Consider the following 11,195-nt stretch of genomic DNA (forward strand, 5'->3'; position numbering starts at 1 on the left):
TTCAAATCGTGATATTGTCGATTCTTATCACGCGGTACTGGGGCATGGACGGTTCAATGAAATGATAAAATTGGTCAGACCCAAAATCTCGACCATTACGGACTCACCAAAAAAACTGTTAAAGCTTTCGGATAAGACCATAATGGAAATCCTCCTCAAGTATACAAAATTGGATCGAAGGATACACCTCGAATTCTGTAGGGACTGGCTGTTTGATACAGTAGCCTCGAAAGGATATAAAAGGTTATCTGAAGATGAAGCAAACTCGTCTGAAGATGAAGGACCGGCGAAAAGAGTGTGCACTAAATGACCGACTACTCATCGTCATAATATTTTTTGGTGTCCTACCAAGTACTCCAACGGCTATGAATGACTCAGAACACATCACGTAACTCACACTTAACAAATTTACATTCAGAGGATTACCGGGCTGGGCGGACTCCTTTTATTACTTCATTTTTGGACTGGTATGAGGATATGTTGTGGGGGTCACAAGACCCAATGGATACGCATTGCCATATTTGGGGTGCCCAACCTGGACAGAAAGGTACCCTTCAGTGCCGGAAGTCCCTTCAGTGCCGGAAGTCCGAGAGCCGCTCCCCCACCGGACTTGCCGGTGGTAGAATGGCGCTCGCTCTCGAGTACAGTGACCCAAAGAGTGACGCCGGACCACACGCAGCCAAGCAGTAACTGCTTCGAACAACCTCCCGGGGCCTGGCCTGAGCCTCCGATGCAGCCCTCGCCAGAATCGTTGATGGAAGGCTGGCCTGAACCTGTGATGCAGGCCCCGCCAGAATTGTTCGTGGAAAGCTGGCCTGAACCTGTAATAGAGGCCCCCCGAGAATCGTTGGTCGAAACCTGGCCTGAGCCTGTGATAGAGCCCCCCCTAGAATCCTTGGTGGAAAGCTGGCCTGAGCCTCCGATAGAACCCTCGTGGAATTGGCTGATGGAAGGCGGGCCTGAACCTGTGATGCAGGCCCCGCCAGAATCGTTGGTGGACAGCTGGCCTGAACCTGTGATAGAGGCCCCCCGAGAATCGTTGGTCGAAAGCTGGTCTGAGCCTGTGATAGAGGCCCCCCGAGAACAGTTGATGGAAGGCTGGCCTGAGGCAGTGACGGAGGCTTTGTGCACTCTGCTGAGCCTGCCGGATGAGCCTGTGATCGGGGGATCGAGGGAGCCGTCGGAGGGAGCCGCGCAGGAAATTTCGACGCAAGACTGGCCTGAGCCGACGCAAGTCTGGCCTGGGTCTGTGACGGAGGCCTCGTTGGGACCACTGGTGGAAGCCTCTGTGATGGAGACCCCCGTGAGACCACTGGAGGAAACCTGGCTTGAGACTTCGGCGGAGACCCCGCGGGATCCGTTGGTGGGGCCTTTGAGGGAAGCCTGGCCTCAGCTTGTGAGGGAACCTTTGTGGGAGCCATCGATGGACGTCCCGCAGGAGCCTTTGGTGGAAGGGCCTAGGGAACCGTTTGGAGAAACTTTTTCGTCATCTTCGATGGACGCCTGGAATGGGTATGACTTGGTGGCTCGGGTGTGGAAGGAGTGCTTGGAGAAGGAGAAAGGGCTGCACCCCGTGCTCAGACCAGATGAGGAATTAAAGGTTGTAATGCTGGCTGAGGCCGCTATCCTGAAAGAGTTGAGTGGAGGTAAGACACGAGAGGACCTGTCTATATCTGATTTCGAGGCCTGTTCGTGGAGATGGCTAAAGTTAGTATTGCTAATGCATGAGTGGCAAGACAAGGGCGGTGGCTTTCGTGAAGTGATATCAGCGTTGGAGAGTTTTCTGGCGAGGCCAGTCGGCGTTAATGACACCTGGTTCCTGGCTGGTGTGGTGCAGAGATTCATTACTACGGGATATTTGTCCCGTTGGCTGCCTCGCACGGTACCACCGCAGAGTGGCTGGCATTGTCGGAAGACGGTTTGTCGCGTCTCCTTCCCAGATGAAGTTGTCCGTTTGCCGGAGACTGAGGAAAGTGTAAACCGCGTTTGGGCCAGCTCACTACTGGACTGGTGGTTCCGTCAAGCACAGCGAAATATTCGTATTGACAAGAACACATGGAAGATCCAGGAACCTTTAAGTACCGTTTTATCTGTTCAACAAGCTTTGGGCAAACAGGCATTTGAAAACGCCATAGAGGTAATGAAGAGGGTAATTCCCCCTCCGCGCCAATTGTCGAGTGTAAACTACCTTTGCTGCTTACTCCAGTATTTTGAGACAAGTCCACTGATTATTACTCGGGCCCGCCGTCCGTTAGCCTGCCGTCCTAGACCCTGCCCTGATCCTAGAAGCATTCCGCCTGAAGTCGGTGCCATGTCGACGCCATCTTCACCGTCCTTGGCTGACGTGGACAGATCGGTTGGTGCCAACAGGTCGGTTGCTGTTGAGATGACGACCTTTATGACCCGTGTGCTTCAAGAATGCCTGGAGAGAGAGCGATTGGAGCTGGCGGGTGCGAGTAGGCTGAGTACTGCGATGTACGCTATCCACAGATTTCGGACTGCCTTGTGCAGCCAGAAGAAGTCGACAGAGCGGATTGCTCGCAAACCGAAAATGAACCCGTTCGACATGTGTGGGTGGCGATGGCTGTGTCTGGTGGGACTGATGAATGACAACTTGAAGCCGCATGCGCTTCAGCAGTTGATCGCCGATAGTGAAAAGATTGTGCCTCGGCCGAAACATGTGTCACCTTTGTGGTACTTGGCCTGTCGGATGCAGGCCTGTCTGAAAGGAAGGGACATCAGTCAGAAGCTCCGTTGGCCATGGTGGGCATTCAACACAATCTACCGCGATCACTTTCCCGAGACGTTTGGCGAGCTTCCCATGTCTGAAACATCCGTCCGCCTAATTGCCTTCAGCTCCAGAGCTGCACACTGGATTGCATCCGGAATCCGAAAGTTCCGCCTTACCCGCAAAACGTGGTCCGTCACTTCCAGTCGTGACATTGTGGATATCTTTCACACGGTCCTGGGACACCACCGGTTCAACGAAGCGATCGATTTAATCAAACCAAAAATCTGTAAGATTGCTCCCGATGAGGGTCCACAACAAATGCAGCAGTTACAAGACAAGTGCATCATGGGAATCCTCTTCAAGTACGCGCGCGTGGCTCGAAAGGTCAGCTGTAGATTCTGTCGAAGTTGGCAGTTTGATGTTGACCCAAATCCCAAGGGCTCCGATGAAGTGAGTTCGTCTGAGGACGAACCACCCGCCAAAAAAGTACGATGACTGTTCACCTCGGCCCAACTTCTTCTTGGAGGGCAACAACGGGCCTTGAGCTGCCACTGTTTGAGAAGAGGGAGGCCGCACGGCTGACTGAAGGCTGGAGGCGAGCGGAGTTGAACCCCAAAAAAAAGGATAAAACTTATTTGGCGCTATCTTTGGTGCGCGGCCGTTGGGTCGCCAAGGCTTGCTCAGGCGTGTGGCTGAGTGGTCACACGACTCAAGCTCCCCGGTTTTTTTTATGCCCGCGCCACTGGGGCGAAGTGGAAACTTGCTTCGTTGGTGTCTTCCCCGGTGATGGCAGGGTTAATGGCCGTCGCGTGTGTCAGCGGGCTCAGCTAGGGTGACCTAAGCGTTCGCTGCAGCTGCACACTAGCCCTTTGCGCTGCATGAACAAGTCACGCGGAACTCGGGTTTCGGGCCTCACGGGCGGTGCTATTGGCCTACACTCCGTTGCCTTGGATCCCGGTGGCTACGCAGGTAACCACCAGCAGGCCTCTCCATTCTGACCTTGCCACGGATTCCGGCTTCGACGGTTTCGACCGTAGTACTTATGACTACAACATCTCCCGGCTCGAAGTCTTCGCCTTTCGCTGTCGGTGGTTTGCTGAGCACCAGGGCATGTTTCATGGCGCTCGTCACGTCGAGTAGGTTGGCTATGATGAACCTTTCTCCCATGGAGCGAGATCCCTCTTGTGACCATCCGGTGTGGCGCTGTGGATCGTTACGCTGTAGATGTACACTGCGTGCACTAGCAACAGCGTCAAGTCGGAATAGTTACCGTCTTGATGTATCTTGGACATTATGGACTCGAGGATGCGGTGACTCGATTCGTTCATTCTGCGGTCCATTCTGTCGAGGTGGGTGTGGTGCGGCGTTGATGTTCTTGACTTTCACCACGGAAGTCACCTAGTCATGGAAGTCACCTCTGAAATCTGTTCCGCCGTCCGTGTATACTTCGAAAGGTATCCCCAACGCTCCTACTACACTTTCTGCAAACAGGTTGCGCGTTACCGCCGCCGTCTTCACCAACGTTGCTCTAGCCACGATGTAGCGTGTTGCGTGGTCTATACACACAAGGATGTGGTATTCCTGCCCTTGGCATGCTCTAGGGCCCACATAATCCATGCTTAATCTACTCATGAAGAAGGGCTGCTCCAACGTGCCTTCGAACAGTCCAAAGGGTGCAGAACGCGGGGAACTTCAGAACCCCCAGTTACAGTTGAGAGCAATATAGTAGGAATGGCCGGGCGCCTTTTGGAGATTATCCCAGAGGAGGGGAATAGGGAACGCGGCGTCAAGCTCCTGCTTAGTGACTTGCCGATAGTCTATTACGACCCGGCAGTCGCCTGTTTTCTTTAAGATTACGAATGGACGAGAGCTCCACGGCGATTTACTCGGACGTATGACGCCTTTTGAAAGCTGGGAGTCTACCTGGCGTCTGAGCTCTTCCTCAGCGGCCCGCGGCAATGGCATCAGCCTCACTTTCGTCGGTCGGTTCTGAACCTGGAAGTTCGCCTCATATCTCACCTGTCCGCTCCTCGGGCGCAGGTACGCTTACTTGTTTCTTCTTGCCTCTTCCCACTCCAATTCAGATGTGGTGCACGCTTCCGTACTCCATCCCTAGCCTCTCGGAGCAGCTCCTGGTCTATCAGCGATTCGTTTCGGACAGTCGCGTTTCCAATGACCAAGTTGGCTGCACGCTCTGTATGGTCGGTTGTCGAATCTCCTTCTCTTCGCAGCTCCTCTTGCGTCACGGCAACCGCTGCTCGCGTCTTGCATCGGGTAAGCGTCAACCATTTGTGCTGTCATGATTGGTGCGGGCTCTGCGTCCCTACGCGCGGTTAGAGGCTTGAGGGTGTACAGGGCTTGAATAAGCTCCAGTGGCCCGTGGTACGTCAGCCTTTTCACGTCGTACCTGGCGTTGGCAGGGAGGCATTGCAACACGGCGCGGCACGCCCAGCGCTTGCAGAACGAGAACCCCTTGTCCCAGCGTATACACCACCTCGTTAGTAATTCGAGCTGCTTCGTCATGCGGTGGCCTATGTCGTGGTAGACGAGAAGTGACTCCGCGCTAGGATGTCGGTGATCACCTCTTCTATGTACAAGCTCGCCGGAAAGATGGCTCGCACGGTCTTGTCCATGACCTGTTCGAAATCTGACGCGTCTACGCGGAACGTCTGGGAGGCGTTGCGGAAGGGTTGGAGCTTGCAGCTCATTGCCAGCACCTGGGACAAGGTTTCTGTCGAAGGTCGCTGTGGCTGAAGGCGGAGTGAGGCCTCGTAGAGCCATTCTTCGGCGGCAGCTTCGGAATGGGTTTCCAGGGTCGGTAGGTTACCTCCGAGTACTAAGGCACGATGAGCCACCTCGATGTCGTTGGGCCTCGTCTCACAGAACGACCATCTGTCGCGTATGAAGGCTTTCCACCGGTCTGGAGGATAATCTCAAAAAGGGGTGCGGGGGCTAGGACCCAACAACATGAGCTCAGTTAGTTCGGTCACGGCTTACCCGGCGTCTTCGTCTGGGGATGCTTCTCGTCACGGGATTGGTTCGGTGACGTGGATTGGTCCCAAGGTTAGGCACTGTTTCGCGAAGCTGCGTTCAACATGTTATTCCACCAGAAGTACTTCGCTAGTCGGCAGGCACGATGACGGCTGGGACGCAGCGAGTAGATGCTTGATGTTCTCGAACTTCCGTTGGCATTCGTCGGACCAGACGAGTTCTTCTGCAGCGATGAGTTCTTGGATCGTTTGACGAGGGCGGCGAAGTCGGGTATGAACTTGCGACCAGGTCTAGGAGTCGTCGAACGCCATTCACGTCTTCCGGGGTAAAGGCCTTGGATGGTGGCGATGGACTCTTTGGAAGGGTGGGTATAATGAGCGTCACCATCCGCGACGGCAAGACCGGATGTTTGAGGAATACTTCGCGGTCGCGCAGTCTCTGGAGTACCCATTCGAAGTTGCACGTGAGTGACGGCCACGAGCTACCGCAAATTACGATATCGTCAATGTAAACGAGACATCCACTCCCTAGACGATCTTCGAGGAGTTTGGTCGTCACCCGTTGGAACGTGGCATCAGCGTTGATGAGTCCGAAGGGCATGACACGGAATTGGTTCAGTCCGGTAGGTGTGGCGAAGGCAGTCTTCGGTTCGGCCCCCTTTAAAACTAATCTGTCTTGACGCCGAAGTTGATGGTGTTTCACAATCACTCTTGCCGACTTCGCGTACCTGGTGGAGTTCTGGCTCCGAGTGGACCTGGAACTTCCCACTCTTGCCGACGACCTATTTTGTCGTCTCCGTCCAGTTGTTGGTCGCTTCCGTCGGCTTATAACTGTTCCTTCGGTTCTTATTATAGGGTTTCTTGCCCTTATAGTTCGGTTGTTGATTACTGTTGCCGCCGTTCTTCTGCTCATAGGTCTTCTTCGGTGATTTGTTATCACCTGGCTTCTTCCTTGAGCTCTTTGCATAGATGTTTAACGGGCGGTCAAGTGTGCCGGATTCCATCCGCTTCATCGTGGCATCTTTGCCATATGCGATGATGGATATCAGTAACCCGTCTCTCTGCCTCTGCGAAATCACCCCTTCATTGCGTATCGTATCTAGAGCGTCGATGAGCAGCTCTGAGTTCTCGATTGTTGGATGATAGATTGCCTGAGATATAATGCGAACCTTCATCTCAAACAATTTCGGTATGCTCGCCTTCTTTCTCTTCAATTGGGCAATGAGCGACATCGGATCGAACATCAGGCTTTCTATATCTTCGACTGCTTCAAACCCATACGTATGCTCTTCCTGTCTCCTGTGAGGATCAGAATCGAGATTGCTGTAGACTGATGAGTCCTCTCGCATAATCTCTTCTAGACCACGCGGCGGCTGTCTCGGTGGCATGGGTGGCGGTAGGGAGTCGAGGTGGAGTTCTGTTTAGAGAATGTCGGAGGACCATTCCTTTGAGCATCTCTAAATTCCCTCGTAGTCAGTAGCGGTGTGAGATCAAGCTGTGGTATAGCTTTCTTCTGTAACTCACTCACCAGGGTTCTGAACTTACGTACCCAGTCAGGGTGACATGTCTCCAGATACTTATCCCTCACTTCAACGAGGTCCTCAAGGGCGATCTTCTTCTCTAACGCCCTTGTCTCGAGTAGCTTCATGGGAACCAGCTGGAATAGTGACATATCTAGCACCTTTGGGCCATGGTGCAAAGGTTCAATGAATTAAGGTCCCTTTGGGCCGGCGTAAGAATCATTTTATAATACCCCAGCTGGTGGGTAGCGCGAATGACCTCGTTGCTATGCAAACATTCTCGTATGCCACGCTCCTTCTCAAGTGGTATCGATATCTTATCATTAGATATGCGGTAGCCCAGGACGTCGAGTACTTCATTCTTGCTCGACTTATCCGGGTTGATTTTGAAGCCTTGGCGTCGAAGGTGTGCAACAACTCTATCATAGCGTGGGACAGCGACGTCGTTGAGGGACTGATAGTCAAGGCACCGATAGTCGAGGCACATCCGCCACTCCCCGGTTTTTTTTTGAAACCATGACTATTTGTGACCTCCATGGGCTGTCTGAGTCTTCGATGGCCCCCGCGGCCAGCAGGTCTTGTACCTGTCGTTGGATTTCCTTCTTTTGTCCCGGTGAGCATCACCGGGTGCCCTGCTTGGCGGGTTCCTGTCCCCTGTGTCGACCTGATGTTCCAGTACCTTGCAACGTCCGACCTTCGTAGCCGTCCATGTCGAGTCGCAGGCTGTGAGCAGTTTGAGTATGTCCTGCCTCTGACTGTCGGACAGTGACGGGTTAATCCGCTCTTCGATCTGGCTGAGAGTGAAGGACTCTTCGGCCTCTTGAAGGGCACTCACCCTGGAATCGCATACCACTAGGTCGGGATCTTGGACCAGTAGTAGGTCTCCGTGATGAGTGGCGAGCCTTTCGCTGGCTAGGTCGACGGCGGCGTGTAACTGTTGGAGTGCGGGCAGCCCCAACATCGGATACTTCATCATGGGTGTCGGTAGGACGTAGAAGTCCAGTTCAACGACCTGACCATTCATCGACCTGACCATTCATCGACCTGACCATTCATCGACGTGGTGATGCGGACTTGCGGATCGCACTTGCTATATCCGCCGACGGCTTTGACTTGTAGTGGATTCTCGAGGCCGGTTACAGAGGACCGCGTTTGAACGTCCAGGTCTTTGAGCAGTGGTTCGGGAAATGTTAATTTCTGCTCCAGTGTCTGCCAGGAACGGCAGTAGACGTCCTGCCACCGGAAGTTGCACATGTCGACACAGTTTCTACCCGTCCTGCTCTGAGCGGTTCGTCGCTAAACATGGCTTCGTCGTCCTGGTGCTTTTGGTGCGCTGTACCATCCCGTTTCCGTTGTCGACGCTGCTTGGCATTGTGATAGCAGCAGGATTCCTTCTCGAATTTCTCGTTATATATGTTCGCGAGAGTCCGTAGCAGTTCTCTGTTGTTTTTGATGTCGTCGATGCTCAGTGCGAATGATCCTCCTGGCTCACGACGAATGAACGCTAGGCGAGTGCCTAGGGAGCCCTTCGGTCGATGGACGTATGGTAGCTTGTTGTGAGCGCCGTTCAAGTTTGGCGATTCGTTTGGTAAGGTCTTCGGTATCCGGGTTTGAGCTTGTCGCGCTCACGCCGGTTACCTACATTCTCAAGTGCTGGTGTGGCCACCAGGGTCACCATGGAGATGCTGACTTGCTGGATGGCCACCTCTACGTGGGTGCTCGCTCGCCACATGGATATGGCAAGCGGGATGCATCCAAGTACTATGAGTGGTCTGATACCTCCTTTCAACGACTTCCAGGGGTTGTGCAGCCGACTCTTGGCTATGTGGGTCATGGCAGCAAAAACAGGGCTTGCCGCACGCGCTTTTCGAGCGCGTGGGTCCATGGATGCGCCCATGCGTGGGCGCATCCAGCAGCTGTCGCCAAGTAATTTGTTACTGCTTGCATCCGGAGGTCCATACTACTGTCTTAGCACCCTAGTCTCTCTACGCCTTTTACTCAAGTTTTTGGTTGTTACTTTAATTCTCCCTAAAGTCCCCCTTCCAAAAAAAGCTAACAACTATCTGTCTCTGAGTGCGGGACGTCGGGAATCGTTGGTCTGCAATTCAAAGGGTCGCGGTTGCCCAGGTCGTCCGAGAGGCTTCCTCGCTGAAGTTAGAGGACTCAAGCACAGTTCTATGTGCCGAGCCTGCCGATATCCGGTAGTTTCAAGAGCTGACCACTGAATAGCATCCGGTACCGGCAAAGTCCACACGACCCGTAAAACATGGTTCCCAAACAAGTTCATCATGGGAGCTCTCTTGAGGTACGCCGGAGTGGAAATGAACCGGTCTGAGGGCGAACCGCCGGCGAAGAAAAGGGTGCCGTGAATGGCCACCGTACCCGCCAGGTTCTTGGATGACCGGCTGCTTGAGTCGCACCCGGTTGGTAGGGGCCCTCCACACTACGTCAGGATCGCTAGGAACGCGCCGTAGCATCACAACAGAAGTTTACTGGTCTAGTTCAGAGCAAGCACTCCCAGTCCGGCTACTTTAAAAATTTTAGACTAGTATGAGGCACCAGGATGCTGGAACGAGGGTATGTCGTACCGGCCAGAATACCCGGTGGATAATCGTGGCTATGTTTGTGGTGCCCAACATGGGAGGAAAGCCACCCAGCGATGCCGAGAGTTCGAAAGCGAGAACTTCCCCGATCGCAGTTTTTCGGCCACCGTTCTCGATCGTGACTGCCACGAGACCGGTTTCCGGGCAACTAAGCACTGCTCTAGGAACGGAACCGCTGCCTGGGCCTTCCGTGGGCGCCTTGCCTGTATCTTCGGTGGAGGACTCGACGAAATCATTGGTTGAACTTTTGATGGAGACCTGGCCTGAGCCTCTGGCGGCTGACTGGAGAGAACCTTGGTTAGAAGGGTGGCCGGGACTTTTGGAACCGGAGGCCTCATTCGAACCATCGATGCAAGGCTGGTCTGAGCCTGTAAGAGAGCCTGAGCCTGTAAGAGAGCCTGAGCCTGTAAGAGAGCCTGAGCCTGTAAGAGCGTGTCCAACACCATTGGTGGGAACTGTTTCGGCGAAGGTTTCAGCTGGGCTTAACATACTCGCTTGCCTGTTGGAAGGGTTCTTAGAGAAGGAGAAGGGACTCGACCCTGTGCTAAGTCCAGTTGAGGAATCAAAGGTTGTGAAGCTGGCAAAGGCAACTGTCCTGAAAGAGCTGCGCGAAGCACAAAGTAGGGAAGGCATTTCGACTGTAGGTCTGTCGAATTCCGATTTCGATGGCTGTCCATGGCGATGGCTGAAATTGGCATTGTTGGTGCGTGAGTGGCAAGACAGGGATCAAGGTGGCTTTACCGAATTGATTGAGAAATTGGAGGCCTGGGTGCCCAGACCGGTTGGTTTATCTGACACCTGGTTTCTTGCTAACGTGATGCAGAGGGTCATTGGTAGCGGATATTTGACTCGTTGGTTGAGCCCTGCTGTGTCATGGCAAGGTGGTTGGAATTGCCAGAAAATGGTTTATCGATTCTCCTTCCCGGATGGAGTGGTTCGCTTGCCGGAGAATGAGGAATCCGTAAACCGAGTTTGTGCTTGTTCGAGGCTATATTGGTGGTTTCATCAGGCTCAGAAAAATATTCGTATTGACGAGGAGACCTGGAAGTTTTCCCAGTTACCAACGAAGATGTACAAAGTTCAGACCACTTTGGGCAAGCGGGCATTCGACGCCGCGATCGAGGCAATGAGGGTTATAATCCAGCCTCCATCCCATTTGACAAATGCGCACTACCTTGCGTTGTGCGTGTACGTTGCTAGGGCAACTAGCAGTTCGTAGCTGTCATTTGGGGAGTCCGCGTTGATTTTCGCAATTTGGCTCTCGAGGGCTTTGTGACTGCTTTCGTTTATGCCGTTGCTCCTTGGCACGTATGGTGGTGACTTTACGATATCCACCCGTAATACTTTTGTT

General features: G+C 53.5%; 5 protein-coding genes across 5 annotated transcripts; 2 read left to right on the plus strand and 3 right to left on the minus strand.

Annotated features, from left to right (window-relative positions):
• Positions 1–754: 754 nt before the first annotated feature.
• Positions 755–3,226, plus strand: GNI_012620 (hypothetical protein; the record flags this gene model as incomplete). The annotated part of the gene is made up of 1 exon (XM_011130557.1): positions 755–3,226. The coding sequence occupies one exon, from the start codon at positions 755–757 to the stop codon at positions 3,224–3,226; it is 2,472 nt and encodes an 823-aa protein (XP_011128859.1).
• A 2,036-nt stretch (positions 3,227–5,262) lies between these two features.
• On the minus strand, positions 5,263–6,322 carry GNI_012630 (hypothetical protein; the record flags this gene model as incomplete). The annotated part of the gene is made up of 2 exons (XM_011130558.1): positions 5,263–5,663; positions 6,076–6,322. The coding sequence occupies 2 exons, from the start codon at positions 6,320–6,322 to the stop codon at positions 5,263–5,265; spliced, it is 648 nt and encodes a 215-aa protein (XP_011128860.1).
• Positions 6,323–7,395: 1,073 nt separating this feature from the next.
• On the minus strand, positions 7,396–7,728 carry GNI_012640 (hypothetical protein; the record flags this gene model as incomplete). The annotated part of the gene is made up of 1 exon (XM_011130559.1): positions 7,396–7,728. One exon carries the CDS (start codon positions 7,726–7,728, stop codon positions 7,396–7,398), a length of 333 nt encoding a protein of 110 aa, XP_011128861.1.
• A 33-nt stretch (positions 7,729–7,761) lies between these two features.
• Positions 7,762–8,265, minus strand: GNI_012650 (hypothetical protein; the record flags this gene model as incomplete). Its single annotated transcript, XM_011130560.1, has 1 exon — positions 7,762–8,265. The coding sequence occupies one exon, from the start codon at positions 8,263–8,265 to the stop codon at positions 7,762–7,764; it is 504 nt and encodes a 167-aa protein (XP_011128862.1).
• Positions 8,266–10,094: 1,829 nt separating this feature from the next.
• On the plus strand, positions 10,095–10,268 carry GNI_012660 (hypothetical protein; the record flags this gene model as incomplete). The annotated part of the gene is made up of 1 exon (XM_011130561.1): positions 10,095–10,268. A coding segment is annotated over one exon (174 nt), but the record flags the coding sequence as incomplete, so codon positions are not given.
• Positions 10,269–11,195: the final 927 nt, after the last annotated feature.

This window comes from Gregarina niphandrodes, assembly GCF_000223845.1.
Source record: "Gregarina niphandrodes unplaced genomic scaffold scaffold00002, whole genome shotgun sequence".
NCBI lineage: Eukaryota > Apicomplexa > Conoidasida > Eugregarinorida > Gregarinidae > Gregarina > Gregarina niphandrodes.